The sequence below is a fragment of the Strix aluco genome, chromosome 17 (assembly GCF_031877795.1).
Source record: "Strix aluco isolate bStrAlu1 chromosome 17, bStrAlu1.hap1, whole genome shotgun sequence".
NCBI classification, from domain to species: domain Eukaryota; kingdom Metazoa; phylum Chordata; class Aves; order Strigiformes; family Strigidae; genus Strix; species Strix aluco.
Genome location: NC_133947.1, coordinates 8,836,124 through 8,862,234, shown reverse-complemented (window position 1 = coordinate 8,862,234; position 26,111 = coordinate 8,836,124). Strand labels below are relative to the sequence as shown.

General features: G+C 42.0%; 1 protein-coding gene across 3 annotated transcripts; it reads right to left on the bottom strand.

The window, feature by feature from the left end:
• Positions 1-528: 528 nt before the first annotated feature.
• KCNG1 (potassium voltage-gated channel modifier subfamily G member 1) lies at positions 529-11,654 on the bottom strand. 3 transcript variants are annotated; one of them, XM_074843329.1, is made up of 3 exons: positions 11,375-11,654; positions 5,371-6,175; positions 529-4,868 (listed from the first exon to the last, which is right to left on the bottom strand). In XM_074843329.1, exons 2-3 carry the CDS (start codon positions 6,127-6,129, stop codon positions 4,098-4,100), a joined length of 1,530 nt encoding a protein of 509 aa, XP_074699430.1. In that variant the 5' UTR covers positions 6,130-6,175; positions 11,375-11,654; the 3' UTR covers positions 529-4,097. The 3 variants fall into 3 exon arrangements, with proteins under 3 accessions (XP_074699430.1, XP_074699432.1, XP_074699431.1); XM_074843331.1 differs by having other exon boundaries at positions 11,491-11,654; XM_074843330.1 differs by having other exon boundaries at positions 5,371-6,172; positions 11,491-11,654.
• Between the last annotated feature and the right edge of the window lie 14,457 nt (positions 11,655-26,111).

Here is a 26,111-nt window from a genome sequence, read left to right as displayed (position 1 = left end):
GAATTGGGGATCTAGTTCTTTCTAGACTCTATTAAAAAATAAAAAATAGAGGCACTTTGGTAAGTGCCTAAAATGAATTTTTACTCCAAGTCTCAGTCTGTAGCCTAAAGGACTCTTTGAGTGGAAAGCTTTTGTTCACAGAGGTTCCTGTGAAACTTTGGTTTTGGTTACAGAGGAGAGCTATAGCAGTAGGAATGAGAACCTTCTACAGCAAAAATTTTTGCTTTTGCATCAGCCTGAATACCCAGTTAAATTCTACCCACACAAGTCATGAATGTATAGAGCATGCCAGTTTTCCTTCCCAGACATGCATCTGATGAAGTGTAAATCCGTGATTCAGTTCTGCATGATTTGTCTAATTGTTTAATTGGACATCGCTAAAGTATCTGACTACTCAAGGATACTACTAAAGCCTCTGACTATGGAAATCTGGAGTAGTGAATTACAGTGGAAAAAATATAAAGGGACAAATGGAGACAAGTCCTATATATTCCCTAAAGAGAAATTTCCCTAAGATCTTGACCTGTAATGAATGTTAGTGTAATACAAATTATTCCAACTCACCTTGCAGATTATGTTCTTTGATGTACAGTTAGAGAAGCCTTGTGGCTCTGTCTTCATTTATCAGTGTTGCACTCACCAAGTGATTTTTGTTGCTTTTGTTATTGTTTTTGAGGAAGGAGGATGGAGGAGGGAAAGATTTTGGAGAAAGTAGTTTAATATACCACCTTACCTGGAAATTCTGGTTTTATCAGGGATTTTTCTCTCTCCCAATCTCCATGGATCCTTCCTGTTCTTTTCTGAATCTGTTAGATTCTTTGGTTAAATGGTTGAAATATTTTAAAGTTATGTCCAAATTAACATGGACAACACGAAAGAAAGACATTTTCCTATACAAGCTGCTGAATTGGTACCTAGATTTTTCTATACTGACATTCTTTCCTAGTAATGCTTTCTATCACAGCCAGCCTGCTTCAGCTAGCAAATGCTCATAGCCCAAATTCTCCCTTAGCTGCCGTTTGCTTCTCATATTGACCCCAGGTTGTCAAGCACGCCTATAGCATGTGTGACAGTCTTTCTATACCATAAGAAGCACATGAAAATGAAAGGAGAGCCTAACACTTTATTAATCAAAATTAATACAGCTACTGCTGTTTGAATTCATCCTGTACATATTACTGCAGTATACAGAGAATAATATAAATAGCAATGCAAGCCTATCTCTACTGGAGACATGCACCACTTTATCAGTGGCAATTCAAACAATTCTTTTGACTTCAGAAAAGCACAAAGTGTTTTTACTGGAACTTTCTTGTTGACTGTACATGCTGTTAAAATGCAAAAAAGGAGTGATAGCTGACTTGGTAGCTATCATCAGCTGTGTCACAGGAAACAGTTAGCTTTTGAATCAATCCGTAATTTTCATGAATTTAAGTAAAAATTCAAATATACTGTAGAGGCATAATCATCTTAGACCCTCAGCCCTCACAGTAAAAGCTGGAACACAGCATGTGGGTTTCATACTAACGTTGTGCTCTTAAGACTTATAGCTGGATTTATTTAGCATAAGGACTACAGTATGTATTACCTCCTGTGAAACATAAGCAAGTTTGTTACAGTGATTCATAGTAAAACATGTTGATATGCTTACAAGTAATGTGTTGCCAAGTACAAAATTACACAGGGGTACATCCTGGACAGCTTATTTGTTCCTGGCTTAGGCAGAACTTGCAACAGGCAAGATGCTTTCACAGGTTTGCTCAAGCAACACCCAACTTCAGGGTGATACTTCTTTTTTTTTTTTTTTTTTTTTCTGGACAAGAAATTTAGAATCAAGTTATAATTTTGGGATAAAAGATAAAGTGATACATGAAATAAATGAGCATTAACTTACTGTAAAGACATTGGGAAAATGGGTGGACATTCAGCATTTATTAGCTAGCATAACATGGAAATAAGCTTAGGTTTTATTTGGTAAGTCTTCATTTCTCCTTATATTCACTTACAGCTTCTTATTTATGGCTCAGCCTGTCAAACACATTCTTAGATAAGCAACTGTTGCTCACAGGACTAATCTAATTACCAGTTCTTTTTATAACGAATGCTGACACAAAGGTAGAGGGATGTATAGCACTTGTGTTGAAGCCAATGCTACAGATGATCAAACAGTTTTGAAATTAAGAGTATTTTGGATGGAAAATGTGTCCCTTTTTTGTCACGATGTTCCTGTTTTTTGTCCAACTCTAATTAAAGCTGAAGAACAAGAGTGAAAAGCTGGTTACATTTGTAGCTCTGGCACATAATTAATTGCCAAGAGTTAAGACTGGACATTTTAGCACCCTGCAGTAATGCTCTATAGGTGTATTTACTTACGACAGGCTAAAGAATGATAGAGCCCTAATTATTTGTAAAGTGAATTTTTAAAAGTTTGGGAATTATTCTTTAATAATAAGTGTATCAGAAGACCTTCAAATTGTATTTTAAAGACATTTAAAATGTAATCTAAATTACAAAACCATCAGGCATTCTGGCATTTCTGGCAAGCTGCTCCAAAAAATGCCAATAAGCGATAGTAATTTTGAAAATTAGGATAGAGAAGCATTGGTGAATGCTTCTAAAATTCCCTAGCTCTTAACTGTTAATAAGTAAATTTACTTAAAAAGAGAAGAAAAAAAGGTGAAACTCTTCAGATTAGCTTTTCTTTACCTCTGACCACACATGAAATCAAACAAATGGATTTAATTAATTTTTTTGAAGTTCTGGAGTTTGTCTCCTCAGCTGTTACGCCAGCCAATCTCATTTACTCTAAAATGAATGGGAGGTCTGTCATTAATCTCCATAGAAACCCGTGCCAAACCTGAGTGTCTCATTGACCCATGTGCTCCCACTGACTTCAGCAGGGGAACCTAGAGCGAGACACTTGTGTGGATGAAGAATACATGGTTGTGTTTTGGAACCTTAATGGCTTTTTCATATCCTCTTTAAAATTTTCTCCATTACTATGATGTCTGTAATGATGGCAAAGGTATAGTTATTTAAGTCTTAAGTCCCTCATGATTGAGGACAGTAAAGTATAAAGCTGTCAGTACCCCCCCACTCCATGACTCAAATGATATTTTCTTTTTTTCATCATTGGCAACTTCCCACGACCATATATTTTCTGCTCCTTTTAAAGAACCAAGTACTGAATGTGAATGGGTAGCTGCAGCATCAATTTGCCAAGTAATGGTAGGGTGTCCCCTGGAAACAGGCCTCTTTGAATTCTGTTTCATATCTGAGGTAAAGTAAAAACATGGAAACAGATGGTAGGGAACGACTGGCATCTCATCATGCATATTTCATTTGATTTGCAGCTAGTAACCTCTTGATAATAATATTAAATGCTACAAAACTCAAAGGCTTTGTTCCTGGGAATACTGCATTCAGTGACATAGGATCAACACTGTAACTTCAATTAAATTTTGAAGCTGGTGAGCTATAAGTATTTACATCTTTAGCAAGGTTATGATACAAATGGCTCGATTCTTCTTTTCTGGTACATTTAGGGCTGACTTACAAAGACATATACAGTTGCTGTTGTGAATGACAAATCTTACTTAATGTTTTTTTAAGAGCACAACGGGACTAACATCTGTGGTTATTTCCATTACGCTCTAAGGCGTTTTACTGGGAGAGAATTTAGCCATTAATTTTGTTGTATTTACATTATTTATATACAAGAAGAACAAGAAAAATGCCAGCCTGTTTAATGATTATATACATTGTGATTCGGTTGGAAAAATGTGTATTACAAATGGCAAACAGCCTGTCAAGTACATAATTATATGTTGTTCTTTTTTTTTGTCAGAGAACTTTTAATTCCTAAAATCCCACTGTATGATCTCAGTGAAAGATCTGTCCTATACATTACACTGGAGGGGCGGGAAGAAACAGCATAATAATAGACTTCTTAAACCACATCAATTCCTGGTTAATAGCTCCTTTTCTTGATTTTAATATGAGGGTTACCTTTGTAAAATGCTTCCAAAGCAAATTAGAAGATGGAATCTGATACAACAAAACATTACTTGACATCAGGAGAAATAGTAACTTAAATTTCATTCATTGTCCCTAGTCTCAGAAGAGATACTGGGGAATAAAATATCACTCCCTTGTGATGCATTGCTTATCTGAGACTTTGTTTTTAATAAGAACTGTGCTCTCCTGTACATTATTCTTTCCTGTTCTTGCTTTAGCTCAATGTAGGAGCGTGAAAACGTGTGGAAGATGGAGGTGACTGGAAATGCCATGAGGAGGATGCCACTCAGTATGCTGCTCAGTGCCACCACTTGGCCGGGAATGCTCCTGGGAACCATATCTCCGTAGCCTACCGTGGTCATGGTGATGACAGCCCACCAGTAGCACGCAGGGATGCTGGTAAACTCCTGCGAGTCCGCCATCTCGTTCTCAATGACATAAAGGAGTGGTGCAAACAGTGCGATGGCCACGCAGAGGAAGAGCAGCAAGAGACCAAACTCCCGGGTGCACCTGCGAGCGGTGAGCCCCAGCGTCTGCAGCCCCAGGGAGTGCCTGGCCAGCCGCATGACGTAGAGAATCCTCAAGGCACGGAGAATACGGAGGACCAGACCTACTTTGTCCAGGTAGATGCTCCCAGAGCTGGGCTTTTTATAGCCCACGGAAGTGGTGTCTACTAGCAAAGTGATGTAGTATGGCAGAATGGCTATTATGTCTATCAGGGTTAATGGTCTCCGCAAAAATGCAAACTTGCTCTTTGCCTGGATGAATCTTAGCAGGAACTCCAGGGAAAACCATGCCACACAGACAGACTCCACAATGAAAATATTGTAGCACATCTGGGAACACTCACCCTGCAGGAAAGAGGAGGAGTTTGTAATCGACACTGGATAATAACTATTTTAGTTGGTACGGTGACAGGAAGAGAGGTTTCTGTGTTGGTTTTTTTTAAACCCAAAATATTAAAGGAATTGAAGCTGTTGCTATGGGGAAACACATTGACAAATTGGAACAAGTTAAATGCAAAACTTAGAAAGGAGCTACTTATTCCACAGAAGATATTGCTCAGTAATTTCAGGCTTTCTAAACAGTAAATACAAAGTTTAACAAGGTAATACACAGTTGTACAGAAGAGTGCACGCTAACAAAATTTTCTTTGGACATAAAACTTGATATGATTAACTCTCTTACAAGTAATTGAACACAGTCATGTAAGATTTCAAATATTATTTGTGTTATTGCCCCCCCCCCCTAAAGACAGCTGCAAAATCCCCAACGAAATCAATACCATCAGACCTTGTACTTGTTCTGCTCTTCCCAGCACATACCACTTTCCATCCTGAACAGCCAACTTACCTTTTCCTCCTCCTCCCTCAGGTCAGGCATGGTGCTGATGGATAAGTTCACTGCTGTAATAGTTACAAATAAAACAGACAAACAAGCAAACACCTTTCCAGGAAGGCCAGACTGGGGCCTTTCCACCATGTCTTGCAACTTTTTCATGCACAAGCCAATTTTTGTCTCCTCTACTGTTTCACCTGTTGTTTCATTTTCTATGAGGTCATCCTCCCGTTCATTTATTTCCGTAAACTCCTCCATTTTTTGCAGATATCTCCTTTTACAACACCAGTCCAAGTTGTCTTCCTCAATTCCCCAGTAAAGCAGCTCCTCTTGGAAAGACAGTGCACACATCTCACGCAAGAGCCGAAGTTTTCCAACCCGCAAAAAGGTCAGGATTGTCCTGAACGCCCCTGGGTTGCGGTCAAAAAAGAATTCATTACATGTCACATCGTAATCATCACAGATGTTTAGAATGTCGTCAAAATTATTACAGAATTTTAGTTGTCCCAAACGTGTCAATGGGAATTCATCAAGCGTGGTCCATGGGAGCAAATACTTAATGCCCCCTACGTTTATAATAATATGATGCTTCCGATCATCAGGGTGAAAGCCTTTCAGGAGATCCTCTTGAGGGTGAATTAGCTTGGCTCTTTGGTAAAAGACACCCTTAAGGGTTTCTGTTTCTGGAAAGAATGTGTGGTTGAAGGAAGTATCTGAAGCACAGCTCAGGGCACTATAGTCATAGTCGGAATTTTCTCCAGGTAGAAGAGTCATCTTGGAAGATAACTTCACATCACTTCACTACTTCTGCAAGTGTCTTCTGGAACAAAAAACAGATATATGGGGTGAGTGAATGAGAGGTTGTTTTCTAGTTTGGAACAAATGTAGTGATTGGAGCTCAGAATTATTTATGGCTGATAAAAACAATTGGAAAGAAAACAGCAGTGGCTGAGTATGATCAGAAGACTTTCCTGGTGAGGCTGGGTTTGTCCAGCTGGGTAGAACTGACTCAGTCAAGGGCTGCTCTGCTTGGCATATTTGTCACACTGGGGGCTTCTCCTGTCTCAGATACAGAGGTCTCAGTGCCCAGTGGGTATAGAGGGAAACCAGGAATAATTCCTGCATGTGGCAGGATATTCCTGTTTCAGAATGGAAGTATAAAATTTATGACAGTATCACATAAGAACACAGAATTCAAGTGTGTTTTGTAGAAAAGGAAATTGTATATTTTTATTTAACTATTACACATAAAAATCTTAAATATATATAGAAAGAAACAGAAGTCAATTATGTTGTAATTCAGTAAAAAATCAGTAAATATGCACTTCTAAAAAACACTTAGTACAAGACTAATTTCTAAAAGGCCATACGGAAACAATTTGGGGAAAAAAACCCCACTTATACTGATCACATAAAATGTTTGCATAGAGTTTATATATGTTTAATGACATGGCAACTCCCCTTTTAAGGCCTTGTTTACAAAAGATTGCAAAGAAATACAAGATTTCTACACAAACGTTGGAATATTATTTCAGTTATAACTGACACCCTATATGCAGTAATAGGTCTTTGTCCCTACAATGGGTTGAACAGCAGCTGAGAGCCAAGGTGACTGCCTTCACCTCTGATTACAGGAAACCAAAAAATTCTTATGATGACCTTGAAAATCACGTTCAAATTCTGCTCACACAACACTAGTGTAAAGTCCATGGAATGAAGTGACAACAGAGTTCAAATGGGTATAAAAAGCAGAAACTGGAAATGTTGAACTTTTTGCCTCCCTAACTCACTGCATTTGAAAAGTCAGACTGAAAGTCTGCTCATACACAGGAGAGTTGTACAGTACTGCTTCTAGATCTTCCATCTGTACAGTCAGCTACAGCTTAACGCGTGGAGTTGCTGAGTTTCATTTGATAAGAGTATTTATTTATTAAGTAGATTGTACAATAACTAGATATTAATTATGCACAAGTATTCTGACTTTCTACCCTACAGGAAAGTAATAAATATTACACTTGATTGGCTTCAGTAGCAGTACACGGTTTTTCTCTTTTCCTGGCTGTACTTACCTCCCCTTTGATAGGCACCCTGGGGATATATACCCTGCTAGGGTGACTTCCTTAAACACAGAACAGCCATTTTCAGATGCTGGGGTTTATAAACCACATCAATAGTGTTACATACCTATTATAGGATAAAAACCCATAAATACACAACAGCAAAGTACTCAAAACACAGCTGCACTTCAGTTTAAGAGCAACAGGCTTTCCCTGCTGCAAGGAGACTTACAATGCTGCTTTCAATAAAATACTATCTCAGTCCTGCTCCTAAACTTCCCAGAGGGATTACTCGGAACAGAGCAGTTCCTTGCACACTCTTAGAAGGAGGTGGCCCCAGGTGAGCTTTGGATGGAGGCATACTTCCTGATTCCTCACCTGTAATCCTCTTTAGTACAAAAGGAAATCATTAATTTACTTACCTTTAAGGCATGTGGATAAAGAAAGCATACAGGTATATACAAGAATGGACAAGGGGTGATTCAGTTCTTCCAAGAGCTGCGGTACTATTTTCTGGCCTGAGGTAAGCGAAGAGGTAAGCTTTGTCATCTTGCTTCTATCACAGAGTGGGATCTCTATTACTATTGCTAGTGACTTGAGAACAGCTATTTGGCAAGTAACCTGTTCTCCATGCCAAAATCTTAACTGTGTTTAGCTTTCAGTGCCTTCTCACTACATACTTGCTTGTATTGCTGAGTTGCTCTGTCTTTGCTCCAGAGTTACAAGTCTGGAAATCCCCACAGCAGGGGATGGGCAATTCTGAAACTCCTCTGGAAGTAACTGGGTGCAAACAATGACAAAATCCCCCAGGCCTGCACTCAAATATACTTCCAATCGAAATTGGTTTGTCTCTTGCTTCAAGAAAGACTGAGCGAAGGCCTGCTGACCTGAAAGTTGGGGTTTTTTTCAGAAAGAACATTGACACAAAATGTAATTGTATTAAAAAGTTACATTCTAGGAAATTCTAGCCAATACTGGGATTATCAGTGGAGCTTTGTGACAGATGATGGCACTCTGCCATTGCCCACTGGAAAAGCTGCAGGACTCAGATAAATGAAGGGATCTGAGGAGAGTGATAGCTGACACAGATGTGGAACAGAGGAAGTACAGAACAGTTGAACTTGAATTAGCCTGACATACAGTCCCATCACATGAAGTGTTCCTAATGACCTCAGAGCTGGTCTTCTGTTAAAGCATTCCCAAGATACCATCGGTAGAAGTAAAGCCTCTGGGCGTTCAAGCTATTGGTTTTTTGTGGGAAAACAGGGCTACCTGATGTATGTTTATGTAGGGCTCCTTTTCTTAGAGAAATTGTTATTTTTATTGTGTTTTCTCCTCTGCCTCAACTATGTCTAAGGCAGGGCTGGCCCAAAGAGAATAAAAATTATGACTGGTATAAGACTATGGATAAATGGGAGCTGTTAACCGTTTTCCCTTCTGTAATACCAGATGATGTTGGTTAGCAACAACTTAGCCTCTGAATTTCAGCCAGGAAAAATGAGGAGGCAGCTCATCTCTGTCACTGGTTTGATCTCCCACCGCATCCATTGTTGATACAATGGGAAGAAATGGGGAGGGAAATGTAAATGTTCTGCGTGTGTCAGACACACGCTGTAACCCTGAGGCATCAACTGTGAAACAACAGAGCAAAGAAAAAAGAATTTCTTTCTTCGCTTCCAGCTTCTCAACCTGTGCAAGACAATAAATTGGACAAATTAATCCCACGGAATGATTGCAGTTATAAAAGGTGGCTCCTTCTTTTTCCATAACCAGAACTAGCAAGCCCACAGATCCCATGCAGGTAGCTATAGTACATGTGTTATTTACATGTTCTCTGCCTCGGATACCCATAGCATCCTACCTAAGGGGGAAGAATAGGAGGAAATAAAGGACAATAGAAAAGATGGCCTGGCTTGAAGGAATGAAGGAGAAGAATAAGCCCATACATTGCTCTGTATGTTTTCCTTTGGGAGGTGCTTCTACAGAATGATGGTCAGTACTACTTTAAGATGGGAGAGATCTAATTAATGGAAGGGCCTTGTTTCTATTGAGCTTAAAAACCAAGCAAACTGTTTTACTCATACATTGCAGACTGGTGACATCGGGAATGGCTATAAGAAATGTGTTAAGGATTAAAGACAACACACTGGAATGTAAGGTTGGACAAACACATTAGCCTATATCAACAATTTTCCCAACAATTAAACAAGATGAACTTTAAGAACATGCTGTAACAGTGAAATCCTCAAATAAAACTGCTCTGGTTAAGTGAGGGCCAATGGTAAAATCCCTCTTTGTCTGAGATCATATTCTGCCCTTTGAATACCTGGGAGTTAGTGAAGCCCAGTTCATCTTTCCAGCTCCCCTGTTGATAATGTGATCTCATCCTGGGCAAATCACTTCTCTCTGAGCATTGTTTCCCATTTTGTTTGTAAGCTTACTGGGGCAAGAACTGTCTCTTACTACATTATACAATCCTGATCGTTGTTCTGACTTCTAGAAACTACGGTAATACAGAACAACTGGCCGATAGCAAGGGCTCTTGGTGACTCTAAATGGTGTGGTGTGCATGTGATGCAAGATATAACATCTTTTCAGAAATCTGTCTTGCACAAGATGATATTCTTATCCATTATGTCTGGTGAAGAAATCGAATTAGAAATCTGTACTGCCCTTACTTTCAGCCGAAATTCAGGAAGGGTGCCAGACTCCTAGGCAATGGGGAAAGAATTATTAAAGATGCCCTTCTGAGGGAAAGAAATAGAAATCATGAGTAACATGCTAAAATTCCACTGCAAGTGTCGTTTCCCCCGCCAGTGTCCTCTGCAGTATTTTGAATTCTGCAGTGCATCTCTGATGTAATCAGAGCTCCTGCAAGGAGTCCTGATACTGCTCTGTGATGCAGACAATTCAAAGTTGCGCCTGGATGATAACAAGCACACAAGGAAGATGCATAACTCCCCCCGAGACTCTTCTATCAATTCCAGTGCCTGGAACTTGTCTCTGTTGCTTTTTACCATTTCTAAATTAAGCTTAAAAAAAAAAGTTTCAGATTTCAGTGCAGGTTGAATATGAACAGAGTAATTTTTTGGAAAGAATTCCATAAGAAACTGCTTTACAGTTTAGTGATCCTTCCTCCTTTATTCTTTCCTTAGTTAAAAAAAGCAGTATTTTCAAGCAGTGTTAAATTCAGCTATCTTCTGACACATGATTTCCGTACTGTATCAACACTGTCAGGGTACCCTCCCGAAATGCTTTAAGCTATACTCATGCAGCTCTTCACGTAGTAAGAACTGATCTCAAACTTCAACTCTGCTTGCAAAGTGAACTTCCAGCCAAATCAAAGTAAAACTTATAAAGGTCAATATATAATGCGATACAAAACCATCCTGAAAAACATATAATCTGAAAAAATATTGCTCTCTGTCATCTGGACAGTGTTATGCTTTTTGGCATCTTATGACAACCTACAAACTGAATTATGACAAATATGTTACTCGCTGTTTGGTTTTATAAAGCTGAGCTGTATTCTGCCAATTATAATCAGAAGTGAATTAACTTTGCAGATAATTTATATCCCCACGAGAATGCTCTAAAATACACTGGAACTAATAACCATAGTTATTATCCTGCTGTGAAATATATTTATGTCAACAAATTTTAGTAAGTCACATTCAAAACAATCTCTTAAACATCTTTTTAGAAAGTAACAGATTTGTCATTTAATATATATAGACACATATTTCGCCACCGAAATGAAGATACGTAGTCATGGAAGAGTTATTTTACGCGTGTGTCTGTCCCCCCCCAAGTCTTTTCCAATGAAAAAAAATCTGCCAGAAATACATTGCCCATCAAGAACAGTTAAACTTGATGTGTTAGTTGCCAACGAACAGAAGTCAGTAAATAGATCACTATAAAAGACATCTCATAATTATTTTAAAATTAAAGCAATAAAGCACCTTCAGATTAGGCAAAGAAGAAGAAATTGGAAACACGAGCCTCCATACTGCACTGTGCAGACACCGGACTCGGGGAGAGGGAGAGCCGGGAAGGGGAAGAACCGAGCATCACAAACCGAGCCCGATGGATCAGCCTCGACAGCCGTCAGCCACCTCCGCGACAGGACAGGAGCAAGCCGGGGGTCAGCCGAGCGCTCCCCTTCGCCAGCCGAGCGCCTGCCGCTGCCGGCGGCGCGGGCAGCCCGGCCCCGGGGAGGGCGGGCGGCACGGGGGGACAGTCCCGCTCTTCCATCCCTGCTGCGGGAGAAAACCTGTTGCTACAACCCGTGCGGCGGACTCGCACACGACCCCCCGCCCCCTCCCCGCCATGCATGCGCACCCCTCCGGGGGTGTGCGGCGGGATCCCGGGGGAACCCCCCTCCCCGGGCGGCCCCCGCCGGGCTCTGCCTCCCGCCCCGGGGCGATGCCCGCGGCCCCGCCGCTGCCCCGGGCGCCCGCGGCCCCCGGCCGCTCCGGGAGGAAAAGTTCCCCGCGAACTTGCCTGCGAGTTGCCCGTGGCAGCGAGCGCGGCCGCCGGGAGCCCCGCGGCGTCGGGGCGGGGGGGGGGGGGGTGGGGGGGCGGGGGGCGGGGGGGGGGGGGCGGCGGGGCCGGGCCGTGCTCGCCGCGATGCGCCGCCGCTGCGCGGTGCGGCGGCGGGGGCGGCCGCGTGTGCGGAGCGGGCGGGCCGCGGGGGAGGGAGCCGACCCTCCGCATGGTGCGGCGGGGGGACGCTCCGCGCCCCGCGGGAAGCCCCGCGGCCCGCCCCGCGCCTGTGCGTGTGCGCGCCCGGCGGCGGAGGTGGTCGGCAGCGCGTTGCGCGGAGCGCTCGACCGCGGAATCCCCGCGCTGACCTGCCGGCGGGGCCGGGGCGGGGGGAGGAGCTCCCGGCGCTCCCCTCCGCGAAGCCGCTTCTCCCGAGGCGGAGGAGCGGGCCGGGGGGCCGGCGGGCCGGGCCGTGCCGTGCCCGCCCCGGTGAGCCTCAGCCCGCGCCCGCCGGGCCGGGGGGGGCCGCCCGCCGCCGCCCCCGGAGGCAGCTCAGCCGGAGGGGCTGGAAGGGGCGGGCTGCCCGCAAGTGGCATCCCGGGCTGCTGCCATCGGCAGTGAAACTTCTGGTGCTCTTCGCCTTCCATGGTAATTTTATTTCTTTATTTTTTGGTTAGAGAAGTGGCGTTAAAAGTGTCCATTAAGCATAAATCATAACATGCCCCCCCACCCCCCCACCTCATAGCAGTGACTCCAGGAGAGCTAAATCCGGGCTTTATTCCTGCGGCACCCTTGCAAAGCACAGTGCCAATTAGCGCCCGTTACTGGTCATCAGAGATCTGGAGAGCATTCCCTATCCCTACTTTTTAATGAAATTCGTTTGACATCTGGGTGGAAGTTACTCTGTGTGGATTTAATCTCCCTTTTAAAGCAGTGAATTAAATCTGGGTGCCAAGATTAGGAGACACCAGCAGTTTAAGCTCCGTCACAGACTTAAGTGCAAACCACTCCCGTCCCGTGTGCTGTTGTCCCCCAGCGGGTACAAAGATTATGATACTTTTGGCCTCTGTTTTTTCTTACCTGCTTAGGCACTGGTCTTGGAGGGAATTTCCTGCAGATGAACTCCTCGATGCAGGATGGGGACAGTCACCTCTACGCTCGGTGGGACAGGGAGGGGCTGTCTCTCATTATGAGCATCGTGCACTTCACCCGGAGAAGCACAGGGTCTTATTTCAAGTAAGGCCCTTTGTTGCTATGGTAATACAAATGAAAAACCTATACTATGGTAATTTTAGCAAAATACCTCTTTTTTTTCTAAACTAAATTGGACTGTGGTTCAGAATTGTGTGGGCATACAGAAATAGTCATGCTGGTATTCTTCAACCGTAGTTGTTAAACAGCAGTTGTGTAGAGGGCTGTCAGCGACTGTGGCCGTGGGCAACTTGGGTTTCTTTTTCCCTGATATTGCATACGATTTTTATTTGACTTTGTAAAGGTTTCTTAGCATGGTTCTCAGCCTTTATCTGCAGAAGGGAGCTAACTGGTTTTACTGACCACAGTGCCATGTATAAAGAGTTTTGGCTTTTATATAATAGTCTGTAATAATCTTGTTAATGAAAGCCTGTATTTTAAGAGCCTTTGTTGATAATGGCTGTCAAAGAGGAAGGAGACATTAAGTAGGGTCTCCCAGGGAATTATCTGGGAACAGTTTTGGTCAGTGTTTTCTGTAGTAACTTGAGTGATGGAATGGAGGGCACTTTTATAACATTTGCAGTGATTCCAACCGCAGAGTGCAAGGCTGAGATTTAAAATGACCCTGATATACTGCAGACCCGGTCTGAACTCAAAAAAATTCTAGAAGAAAAATTATGTAGTATGCCACATAGGAAGGAACATCACATGTCAAATGAGGACTATTAGTTAGGTAAAAATACTGCAGAAGAGAATCTTGGGACTAGAGTGGATTGTAGACTGTGCAGTGCTGCAAAACAGTCATGTTGCTCTGAGCTCTAGTAACAGGAGGATCATATGTAAGACATCGGAGGGCGTTATTTCTGTTCCATTTAGCACTAGTCAGACTTGGCTGAAGCACTCTATCCAGTTTCAAGCATTACACTTACTCTTAAAGAAAGATGTAGGCAAACAAGATAGGAGAATAGGAACCAAAACTGCAAGAGGCTTAGGAAATGTAAGCTACGCGGAAAGATGGAATTTGATTATTTGATCTGGAGAAGAAAACACAATGTAAGGACATGGCAACTGTCTTCAAATGTATGAATACATTTATAAAGTTGTCAGTAAACACTTGTTGTGTGACTGCCAGTAGTAGGATAAAAAGTAATTTACTGAAGTGCAATTAGGGAGATTACTTGAGATATCAGGAAAAAACAGACAAATCAGACAAAACTATTACTGTGTGAGTAACTGGAATCTAAGAAGGTTGTAAAGCTGTTCAGTGAAGATTTAAAGAAAAGATTAGATAAACAGCTATCAGGACTGGCTGTAGCATGCATGACCATGCCTTAGGGTAGGGGAGAGTTTCAGTGATCTTCTGAGACATTTACCAGCTCATATTTCTGTGATTTCTGATTGTCCAATCCTTTAAGGACGAGGCACGGCAGCACGGCACAAAAGGACAACTCGTTACCACCCCATATGATTAATCCAGTATTTGTACTATTTTAATAAATCACACTGGACTATGCTATTTGGATCATTAACATCTGGAGACAAAGAGCAGCTCATGGAGACAGACAGTGAGCGGAACTATCCATTGCAAGTAAGTAGTTTTCAAATCAAGTTTTGAGCAATAACGACTGCAAATTATTACTACTGACTGGCCAGTGTAAATATAAATGTTCTGAAACTCTCTTGGTACCCACTGTAGAAATCACCACCTCATTTGGACACTTGGTTGGCAGAATCAAGTGAGGTCAAGGGCTTATTGACATTGATATGAGAAATAAAAGTCATGTGTAAGATCATTGGCTGTGGCCAGATTAAATCTGTTCTGGCAAATGGAGTTCTTTACTCTTCAGACATGTCTTGCCTGCATCCTTCATGAGCACAGAATTCATGTGAAAAACAAAAGTGGTACATGCCCTTGAAGATAACAAGTGGTGCACCAGCAGTTTTTCTGTAGCGGTAAGCTGACTGTGTGGCGAACTGGCTGAGGATTCCCAGAGTAAATCTACTACTTTGTGCTCCTTGAGGAATTAGCGTTGCCGCAGAGAAAAATTTTAATCCTACTTTCATTACTTTTGCAGCCTGTGGCTGCTTTTCCTTCTGTTCCTTTGATTGTTGACATTGAAATCCTGTTCTATCGTTTCCCTGGCTTTTGCAGATAATTCCAGCATCATTCTGCAGTCAGGAGCAGTGCTGCCAGCAAAACAAGGTATTTCAACTTCACAGCACCTTTCACCTCTCACTTTGCAAACAAAACAAGAGGCTAAATTAATTTCTTATATATCAGAACTTAAATATCTACATGGCTGAAGGTGAGAATTTTCAAAACCAAGCTACAGACCAAGGATTATTCACAAAACTTACTCATCAGAAAATTTCAACTAATGAATACATTACAAAAATGCCATCTGTTTGAGAAAATCTCTTCAAACAGAGCTAGAAGAAAATCTCTTTGAATAAATTATGGATGGCAAATTATTCACCTGGTCTTAGAAAACTTAATGCTTTTGTCTTTTAAGGTTGCTATATAATGTATATGCAAAATGTTAGGCTGGAAGTGCATAGCGCAGACTACTGTTGCATAGAAGTTCAAAAAGGTTTCAAAAAAAGAACATGTCAAAACCTGTGATACTGTCTGCCATGTGTCAGTGGTTTTCTCACACTGAACAAGGGAATTCCTTTAAGAAGAAGGAAATCTGTCCCTTTATTTCTGTTTATACCCAGATCCATTCGTACCTTGATTTCTGCTATTATAGGAAGAAAATGGTACCTATACTTATGATTTTGGTGTTGGGTACAGACTGTTAAGGGGAGTGAGAGAGGATGCAACCACTCAGTCATTAGCACCGTCCACAGGAAAGGAAGCAGCAAGCATTTGTCAGTGTTCAGCTCTATCAGCCCTTTCAATGTGACAGTCCTACTGGGAAAGAAGGGCTTTAACTAGCTAAAGATTAAGGTAATGATCATGGCTTGCTCTGAAATTCTCAAGTTGTGGGCACTAGTGGGACCCCTTGATTCACTCTATGCAACAGTTCATCTGGTTTCAGACAGTCGCTATTGTTTGATGGGATGCTGGGCATGGTCATATTCAGCAGCTCTCTTGAAAAGGACTTGGGGGTCTTGGTAGACCAGAAGCTGAACACAAGCCAGCAATGTGCCTTGGTGGCAAAGAAGGCCAACAGCACCCTGGGCTGTAGCAACAGGAGCTTAGCCAAAAGATCAAGAGATGTGATTACTTGCCTTCCCTTGGCACTCGTTACATGACTTCTAGAATACTGCATCCAGTTCTGGGCACTCAGGACAGGAAAAACATCCATAAACTGGAGTGTGTTCAACAGAAGGCCACCAAGATGGTCAGTGGATGGAGTACAAGCTCTGCTGAGAAACTGAGGGAATTGGGCTTCTCCAGCCTGAAAAAGAGCAGGCTTTGGGGAGACCTAAGAGCTTCCAGTATCAACAAGAAGGTTATCAGAAAGATAGAACCAGGCTCTTCATAGTGGTTTATGGCAGGAGGACAGGAGATAACAGACATAAATTGAAACAAAAAATTAAGGAAAAACTTCTTTCCATGAGGACAGTCAAGCAGTGGAGCAGCCCAGAGCACTTGTGCTGTCTCCATCCGTGGGGGTTTGCCCTGAGCAACCAAGTCTGCTCTCATAGCTAACCCTGCCTTGCACAGGAGGCTGGACTAGAGACCTCCTGAAGTCTCTTCCAGCCTAAACAATTCTGTGTTTCGATAGTAATTTGCTGTTTGAAATTGTACTGCCATTGTCAGCTTCCCCTGAGGAGTTCAAGGTGACCGCTCTGAAGGGAGATCTGTCCCCTCAAGGTAAGCAGATTGCGTGCTGGCTGCAGGTGGACCCAGTTCTCTTGTCACTGTACGATGATACATTTCTCTGCTGATTTATAGCCTATGAAAGCATTTTTGTTGCTTGCTCTTCTCGTGTCTTTTCTCGTGAATAGCTCCATTACTCTTAATGCAGTGCTTCTGTAGCGCACCTTCCCATGGATAAAGCTTCAAAACACGTCCCTGAGTTTTATTACAAATAACCTAGTTAAAATAACAATTTGTCTTTTGCTGGAATTCACAGAGGTGCTTAGATCCAAAAGTGTTATATTACAGCGTTGCAATAGCAGGGCACTAGACTCAACAATTCACATTCCTGTATTTCCATGCTCCTCACATCTTGCACTCCCTCCTTCCACCGGAATAAGCCTTCAGCATGCCTACAAAACATGATCCACACCCTTTCTCCATGCCCTGGTTTGGGACGTGTCCTACCCAGCCAGCCAGATGCACACTTGCTTTGCAGCATTGCTTATCTCTGCTGCAGTTCCCCAGTGAAGTGAAGGGCTCTGCCAGCCAGAATAAATCAGTTAAAAGCCTCAGAATCGCTGTTCCAAGCGTGTTTCAAAGCCCTTGGTGCAGCTCCCCTTGAGTACATGTAGCAGGTAAGCCCAGGTCTCCACTCTAGCAGTGTCTTTGGTTTTGGTGCCTTTTTCCAAGAAATGCTAAAGATTTCTTCACCTGCCCTGCTTCTGGTAAATGTGTCAATTTAATCACCTTATGCTCCCTTTATTGCCAATTGACATGCATTTGAGCAAATGTGGTTACCCACCTTAAGGCACATGAATAAACTGTGTCTGTCTCAATGGGTCACTCGGGGCTCAATTCACCGTGAGAGGAACCTGAGGTAATTCTGGCACTGATGCCCAATGTGATATTCCAGGTCCCACCTGCAATCGCCTGCATTGGATCACAGAGGGTCTGCAGCAGAGAGAAGATTAAATTTAGACATCTTACTCTCATCTTTAATCATTAAACAAATCCTCAGACATTTTTGTTTGGAGAAAAGCTTTCCTTTAGCTTTATTCCTTGTACAGTTTTCTGTGAGTTTTGTGCTTGTGCTTGTGCATGGGCAGTACTAGGCTTTGATACTGTTCTGCTTCTCTTCTTGCTGAAAATTATTCGGGAGAACTCCTGCCCGAGCTTCTGCACGTCTGTGTCGTGTTAGTCGTGGCATTGAAGGAGTGAAGAGTAACACATACCTCCTCCATCTGCAGCTCTGTAGATGTTATGTTTATGTTTGCAAGGTGGCCGATGTGACTAAAATTAATTTACAAACACTTGAAATTTTACTCCAGTACCTCGTGCTGCCAGCCTCCCCCATATCCCCACTGCAGATAAGCTGATAAATGTTCTGAAACCTCCTTTGGCTGGCTAGTGTGTACTGATACCTATGGTCTACTGCGCTGAAAAGTGGAAAGTTTCTGAGTAGGATACGTTGGTGGACATAACGCCAGAATCAGCATAAACTCTTACTCTACAAAGAAACTAGGAAATGAACAGGATCTAAAACTGGAAAACAGAAAGAAGTCAGGACTATATGTGCAGAAAACTCATTTTAATTTAAACAAGTAGAGAGGTATGGATGTACTTGAACAGCCTTGCAGGGATCTAGTTTGGCCTGTGCAGCATTTGTTCCCAAACTTAATGATATGTCTCAAGTGCTTGGCTGTGCAGCCCTCTACTCCAATTCAGATTGCATCCAGCTTTGGAAAATCCTGTAATTGCATGAGTGAGGGGAGGAACCTCTGCATGCATATATCTTGCATATTTTGCGTAACTCCTGCCTAATCTGAATGTGTGGTTAACACACTAGCAAAGGGTAAACAGGAGAATTTCTGCATGCAGGTGACTCTTGGCACTTTGAATTCCTTTTCAGCCTACGCATGCAACTGTAACTGCGTGGCACATAATTGGAGAACCAGGTTTTGAAATATTTATATTCCAAAGAGTTTGGTAAAATGCAGTACTTCAACTGTGTTTAAATAATTAATTTATATCATGTACCAACAAGACCAGCAAAAGTGTTTACAAGAGAGGAAGGCTCTTTGGCTGAAATGAGTTTCAGGGAACTGCTGTATTGAAACTATCAGGGACAGTGTATTATTTATCATGGCTCTGGCAGACTTCCAAAAGCATATCACTTTTTTTCAGATTGCTGAACTGAAAGAGCCTTGCAAGGATCTGAGAAATGCCTTTCCAAGCATGTGCTTAAGCATCAGTATTGTTCAGCTTTATGAGTAAGAATGGATAATGCTCCTAAATACTTCATTACTGCATCTGCCTCAGATTAGTCAAAGAAAGTCATTGTTCCTCTCATATGTTCAGGCACTGAAAAAAATGTGGGTGTATTCATATAGTTTACATGTGGGTCTAGGAATATGGTTTTGAACCTAACTGATGCAAATATGAATTCTACTAGGCAATTCCCAGTAAGCGTTGGAGCTTTGTAGACCTTGCTGGTGTGAACACCAGGTTGGTAAGTTTGGGTCCCAAGTGACCATATCCACACTTTGCTTGGTCTGGGGAGGAGAGAGCTCACTGCAGGGGCTCTCTTGTTCCCCTTCGCTGGAGAAGACTCACGGCATCCAGCTCCCTCGGGCTCCCACAGTAGCACACATCCACAGCTTTCATCACACCACCCATCTTCATCCCACCTATCTGATTGCAGTTCACTCATTATGGGCAAGGGATAGCAGGAAAAACACTAGTACCACCTTTGTAACAAGTGGGGCAATCTACAGGCAGCAAAGAGCACAGCAATGCGTGCTCCCTGCCTTCATCTCACCCTCACCCATGAAGATTTTTGGACTGAGAGTAGGGTCCGAAGAGGGCACAGGAATGGCCAGGACAGAAGATGGTATCTTCTCTAAACAAATAGCATCTGTTTGTGGCGCCTGTTTTCCTCCCCACTGGATAGACTCATAGCTAAACATCCATATTCCTATCCTTTATTTGTGTCTTGGGTTTACTTCATGGTGAAATTCCAGAGCGTCAGACTCCAAGCCCTCTGCAAGCAAACTGGAGAAATCTGGGGCCAGCTGTTCCCTTCTTCTAGTGCGTTTCAATCTGAATAGGAATCTCTCAAATTAACAACCTCTTACTGTCAGCTCTTTTGAATTTCTGTCTGTCATGGGCAGGAAAAAGAAATAGAGGGGCCAAATGGCACTGCTTTCAAAACAGAACCTGTGACATGAAACGCTTCAAGGGGGAGAAAGTCCTTGATTCCAAACTAGGTTTACCAGCTGTTCCCTGATGATAGATTCCTCAAACTGTCTAAATGTCACTGGAGCTGACCAGGCACACAATTTTCACTTCTGTTTGAAGATATAGTTAAGAAGATGAGATGAACTTCCATTACATTTCTTTTTCTAGCTCAGTCAATTTTTAATACTCATGATACATTCAGTGAATGTGAAATAATTATCTTAGTCATAATACTTTTGATTCATACGATAATATATTTTGTATTGCAGTTTTTAAAATTATTTTGGCAATATAAAAGAAAAAAATATTAGGCAAAAATCATCACACATGACTACTGTAATTGCTGTTACAAAAAGGTGTAGGTACACAGTACAATTGAAATGATTTACACTTCAGTATTTATGCAAATAAACACAATACTTAATAAAGGCCTAATCCTTACATTTCTCATCCAGAGGAACCTTATGCTTTCAGGTTTGACCCGGTAAAGAGTAAATTAGAACCTGGGGCATGTGTATTGTTTAAGTGAGCAGGTAACTGGTACAAATGAGTATAACTTTTGGGCCCCCACAGGCAGCCTTGTTCTGCACAACGCAGCGGTAGGTATGCACTTCATCTACTCGCCCAGCATCATGACTGCACGTGCAATTGCACCAGCAGGCAGTGGATAGGACACTGGTAGATAGGACAGAGAGATCTGAGTTCCTGTGTTAACTCTGCAACGCTGGTGAAATTACTGTACAGTCTGTGCTTATTTTCCCTTGGTAGTTTTGACTCTTGTGTCTGCAAAGGCAGAACGTTTTCAATAGCAAAAAAATGCACATGTTCACCGCTGGGAATCTTCCCTTTAGAAAGGGAGCCATCTGGAGAATAAACTGTAAAATAGGCCCTGAATGAGCTCCCAGGCTCAGTGGGACTTGTAGATAGTTCTGTATGTAGCAGAGTTGTTACTATAATTGTAGTCCCAAATAATAGTGAAAGTATCTAACCGGCCATTTGCATAGGAATTTACCATCTCCGCATGCACAAGGGTAACTTTGTGCTCAGAGGAAACGTGCTAGTATGCAAACATTCAATGTGCTGTTTGTTGCACGCAGTTGTGAAAACAGGATTCTTGCCATTGGCTTTGTTGGTCACGAACAGGATCTTGCTGTTTCTTTGTAGCTGCGCTCTGCTTGTTGAATACATCAGCGCGTGAATGAATGTTTGATTATATGTTTGATGTTGTGCTGTGCGCTTTTGATTAAAAGATTTTATGAGTGGTTGAAGCCCTGTAGAAAAAAAAAAAAAAAAAGGATAAATATTTGATAGCAGTAATGAATCTGGGTGGGGAACTGCAGTCTGACTCTCTGGATGGTGGCTTTTGACCATCCACCACTGTTCTGCTTCATGTGGCTCAGTGCAATTCCACATCTCTAATGAAAATTTAAAGCATTCCCTTACACTCAGAGCCAGACTGTGATATTTTTGTTCTCTGTGAGCAAAGCCATTTTTTCCAAGGACCTTCACGGGGTCATTTTGCATCCCTTGGAAAGAATGACCTCCAGAGTGGGTGGGAATAGGGAGAGCTCTGCCTACTTGCCGCATAGCTACCCCACCTGCCTGACACAGCTGTGTCTTGGTGAGTGTTAGGGAGCCCTCAGATGGCAGCACACCCGTTGGCTTTGCTGCAGATACTTTAGTGGAGAGTTTCTTTCTGATATCCTCTGCTCTTTCGTGGTGGAAGAAGTGCAGCACTGTGAAATTCCCACATATGTGACCCTGTAATGTGTTTAAGCTCAGAATACTGTCCCTAGGTGAGAATACAGTCATTGAGGGCTTGGACCGCCTGGCTGGTGCAGGGAACTTTATAATTGATACAAATTTCACTGATATGCAAACTTTACAATGTATTTTGTAAACACTGTCCGTTGGCGTGATGGCTTTTGAGTCCTACCAATACAAATCTTATTTGAATAAGAAAATCATGTACCAGCCGTCTGACCCTTCTACTCGTACTCAAATTATTATTTTTAAATTTCGTTGTTGCTGAAGTTAGAGGCAGATGCTCGATATTGCAATAAAAGTCTAGCTTGCATAGGATTTTGTTTCCCCGAGGGGACTGCAAGTCTGCTCTCGCTAGGGTCTTTCAGTGCTTGCATGGGTGCTGCCTGCACACAAGGAATAGGGAGTTGCAGGTGGAGCATTGGGCTTGTAGTTTACACAGATCTCCTAGGACAAATCTTTGGGAACCTGTTAGTGAAAATGCCCCATGGTAAGGGATAGTCATTAATCACCACAATGTATATGTTTATCCTATCAGAGGAATATCTGTTTAGAGAAGAGTAAATTGGCGTTCCTTTAAAATATTTTTAAAATATTTTAAAAAATATTTAAGCTTGTAGCTAGATCCCCAACTGCATGTAGTAAATAACACCTCTGTGGTCCTTTTCTATGGGATTGATTCTATTTTACTAATAAAGGAACTAGTTAATTTTTAGCTTAAGTAGCCCTGAAATAAATGCTTTTGATCCTGCTTCAAAAACTTCCCTGTGGCTTACTGTATTTTTTTTGGAAAGCATATAGCACCATAATACTCTTCCCCTTCTAAATTAATAAATAAATCTCCCATATACTTTCATGGCTGTATGGTGAACCTGAACATCTCTTTTGCTAAATTCAGATTATTAATTTAATCTCATTATGATTCAATAGCTGCTGAAATTCTTAACAGTTAAAAAAAGAAAGTGCAGTAGAGTCCAGGCAAGCTATCTCAAGGAGAGGTTTGGTTCTCCTAGCATGTGAAAAAATCAGTGGTAGTGGGTAGATAAATTCAAAGTTAAAACAATGTGTAATTCTTATAATTCAAAAATGGAACCTCATATACAAGAAGCAAGACATGCATAATGTAGTTATTATACCTAATTATTGTTCAGCTGTATGTCTTGCTTAGAGCAAAATTGCCACAAAATGTAGACCAGCTTTCTGGTTAATAAGATTCTTTTCCTTCTTATTAAGTTTATGAAATGTTGCTCTAAAAATAATTCTTGTAGAAATCATAAGAATAAAATCAGGTTCTTCATTGGAGGTTTACTATGCATTAGTCATTCACATTTACTGAACTTCTGAAACTCATGGATTTATCTAAAAATAAATATTATTTCTTGACATTTCCTGTTTGGTTATAATTGTGCACGGCTCTAGCTTCCTGCTAGGAGCCCTTCTAGGCAGCAGACTTCAGTTGCATATTTTGGAGTTCAGCCATGGCAACTTTTTGCTTGTTTTTCCCATTGCAATTCATGTCAAAATTCCCTTAGTTTCAATGAAAACTGGTGTGGGGTCACAGATATATCCTGAGCAAGATCTCAGATAGACTCTGAGGCTTTTTTCTGTCTCTTGCTCTTTAAGAATTGTAGCATTCATAGCTGCTGCTGACATCTTTTGGCACAGTGTGGACAGAATGGAAGTCCACAGATTATCATAGTTCTTTCTTATTTGGCGTGTATTTTGGCTTAGGTTTTAAGCATCTTGTGGTTTAATTAACACTCTTAATTCTGTTTGTCCTCATACAGTGAGGATCAGAGCCACTGCTGTGGCTCCTAGAGGCTGCCACAATACAAATAAAGAGTAATTTTCCAGCATGAGCCAAATAAATCTGTCCTTTATGTCATTTCTGTGTTTAATCTGGCAAAGAAGGGGATTTGGGATGTGTGTGCACTGAACAACTGAGTTCTCTGTTGGTTCTTGGGGCTGTTGGGAATTGAAGAACAATGTTAGCATTTGTTATTTCTCTCATAAAATAGTGAAAACAGCACTGTCTTGACAAATCTGTTGAAATAACTCACAAACGGATAGTTCCTTGGTAGGAACAAATACAGTTTAAGGTCATTCTACTCCCCTGTATCTACAGGCATTCTAGGACTACAGAAGGTAAAGATTTATTTTATTTTTTACAAATATAAGAAAAATCTAGACACTTTTTAGTCTCTAGATAATCTCTGCAGTGCTGTCATAATTATAACAACGTCTGATGGTGTTGCTAATCAAATCTTAGTTTAGCAGTTAGAACGCTGATAAAAAGATATTAATGAGTTCTTGGCAGTTACTCTTTGTCTGTCAGACAGCTAGATAAAACTACAATGGACCAATTTAATTGGAAAATGGGCACTCGAGCATCAACACAGTATGTGGTGGAGAGATACCATCTCCTCTATTTCGGTAAGTGACTTAACTGTCCTCTTCATGAAAAGTGTTTAATGTCCAGGAGATGTAAAACAGAATGTAACTGCAGTGTGGGATTTTCAAAAGTGCTTCGCTGGGGATATTTTGGAGTCATTTAGGTAGTTTTGTGATTTGTAATGTAGAGTATATGAAATTACTTCAATAATTAATTCAGTCAGTTATTTTTATGGATATACTTACGGGTGTTTCGTATTGAATTCTCACTCTCATGAGACACCCCCCCCTGCAGTGCTGTGTCCAGCTCTGGGGCCCCCAACATAAGAAGGACACAGACCTGCTTGAGCGGGTCCAGAGGAGGCCACGAAGATGATCAGGGGGCTGGAGCACGTCCCCTGTGAGGACAGGCTGAGAGAGTTGGGGGTGTTCAGCCTGGAGAAGAGAAGGCTCCCAGGAGGCCTTATAGTGGCCTTCCAGTACTTAAAGGGGGTACAGGAAAGATGGGGAGGGACTCCTTCTCAGGGGGTGTAGGGATAGGATGAAGGGTAATGGTTTTAAACTGAAAGAGGGCAGATTTAGATTAGATGTATGGAAGAAATTCTTCACTGTGAGGGTGGTGAGACACTCTAACAGGTTGCCCAGAGAGGTTGTGACTGCCCCCTCCCTGGCAGTGTTCAAGGCCAGGCTGGACGGGGCTTTGAGCAACCTGGGCTAGTGAAAGGTGTCACTGCCCAGGGCAGGGGGGTTGGAAGGAGATAATCTTTAAGGTCCCTTCCAACCCCAACCATTCTGTGATTCTATGCATTTATTTTGCAATCTCATTGCTCTTGGTTTATGGCTTTACAGTCATCAATACCTTAGAAAACTGGGCTACTCATGTTAGCATTGTCCGATCTCTCTTTAAACCAGTATAGACATAACCAGGAAGGAAAAGGAATAAATTAGATCAGGTTGTACAGGTATTTCTGTAAGAATTTCACAAGCTAACATAGTTATAGCAAGATAAGCAACATGAGAAGAGTCAGTCCCTAGAGATGCCTTCTTTTGAAATACAGTGGAGGTGAGATCTTGAAGCTGATTATCTCCAGCAAAGGGAAGTTTAGGTTTGTTTTCTCTCATCTTTGGCATTTTGTTAGACTGATCTGCCAAAACAAACACAAGAAGAAAGTTACAGGATGTCCATGGCTTTCTGAACACTGAAAGCTGATAGACTGGTTGGGTCCAATTCTCTTCAAGGGTCTGGTATAAATCCCATTAGCCATGTTTATATGAAGACAAGCCCTTTTAAGGTAATATTAAGGTTATAATATTTGTGCTATATCCCTTTATGGAGTAGAGCTGTACTAAGAGGCCAAAAGGAACAAGTCATGTTTGCAGCTGTGGAGCTTGGTACGCTTCAGAACAGCTCAATGGAGACTACATCTGGCTAATGGGGGATTTGTTTAATTAATAAATCATCAGTTTTCAAGTGGTGTCTGGAGTGGGATGCCATGATGTCCTGAGACTTTCCCTTTATTCAACAAACAGAAATCCCCATCTCCTCCTGCAAAATGTGCTGCTGCCCAGGGGACAGATTAGGGTTTTGGCTGCTCCTTTGCCAGCTCAGCGAACTCTTCACTGACAACTTGTTGAGTGGTTGGGTGGATAGCACCATCTCTCCTGGGAGCTCTGTGGAACATGACTGTTCTGCTTCCAGGGATCAGCTAAGCATGTCTGGATTGAGATGCTGATACACTGCCCAGGAGATTGGTTTGTAGATCAAATTTCAGTGTTGTAATTGTACAGTTGACATGCTTATTGTTATGGGCTTGTGGTCT

Bases quoted from the DNA above. Each gene is read 5' to 3' on its own strand.
- KCNG1 (XM_074843329.1), bottom strand. From the start codon at position 6,129: ATGACTCTTCTACCTGGAGAAAATTCCGACTATGACTATAGTGCCCTG. The intron at 4,869-5,370 runs GTAAGTTGGCTG...TCTTTCCTGCAG, and splicing joins TGAGGGAGGAGGAGGAAAAG to GGTGAGTGTTCCCAGATGTG.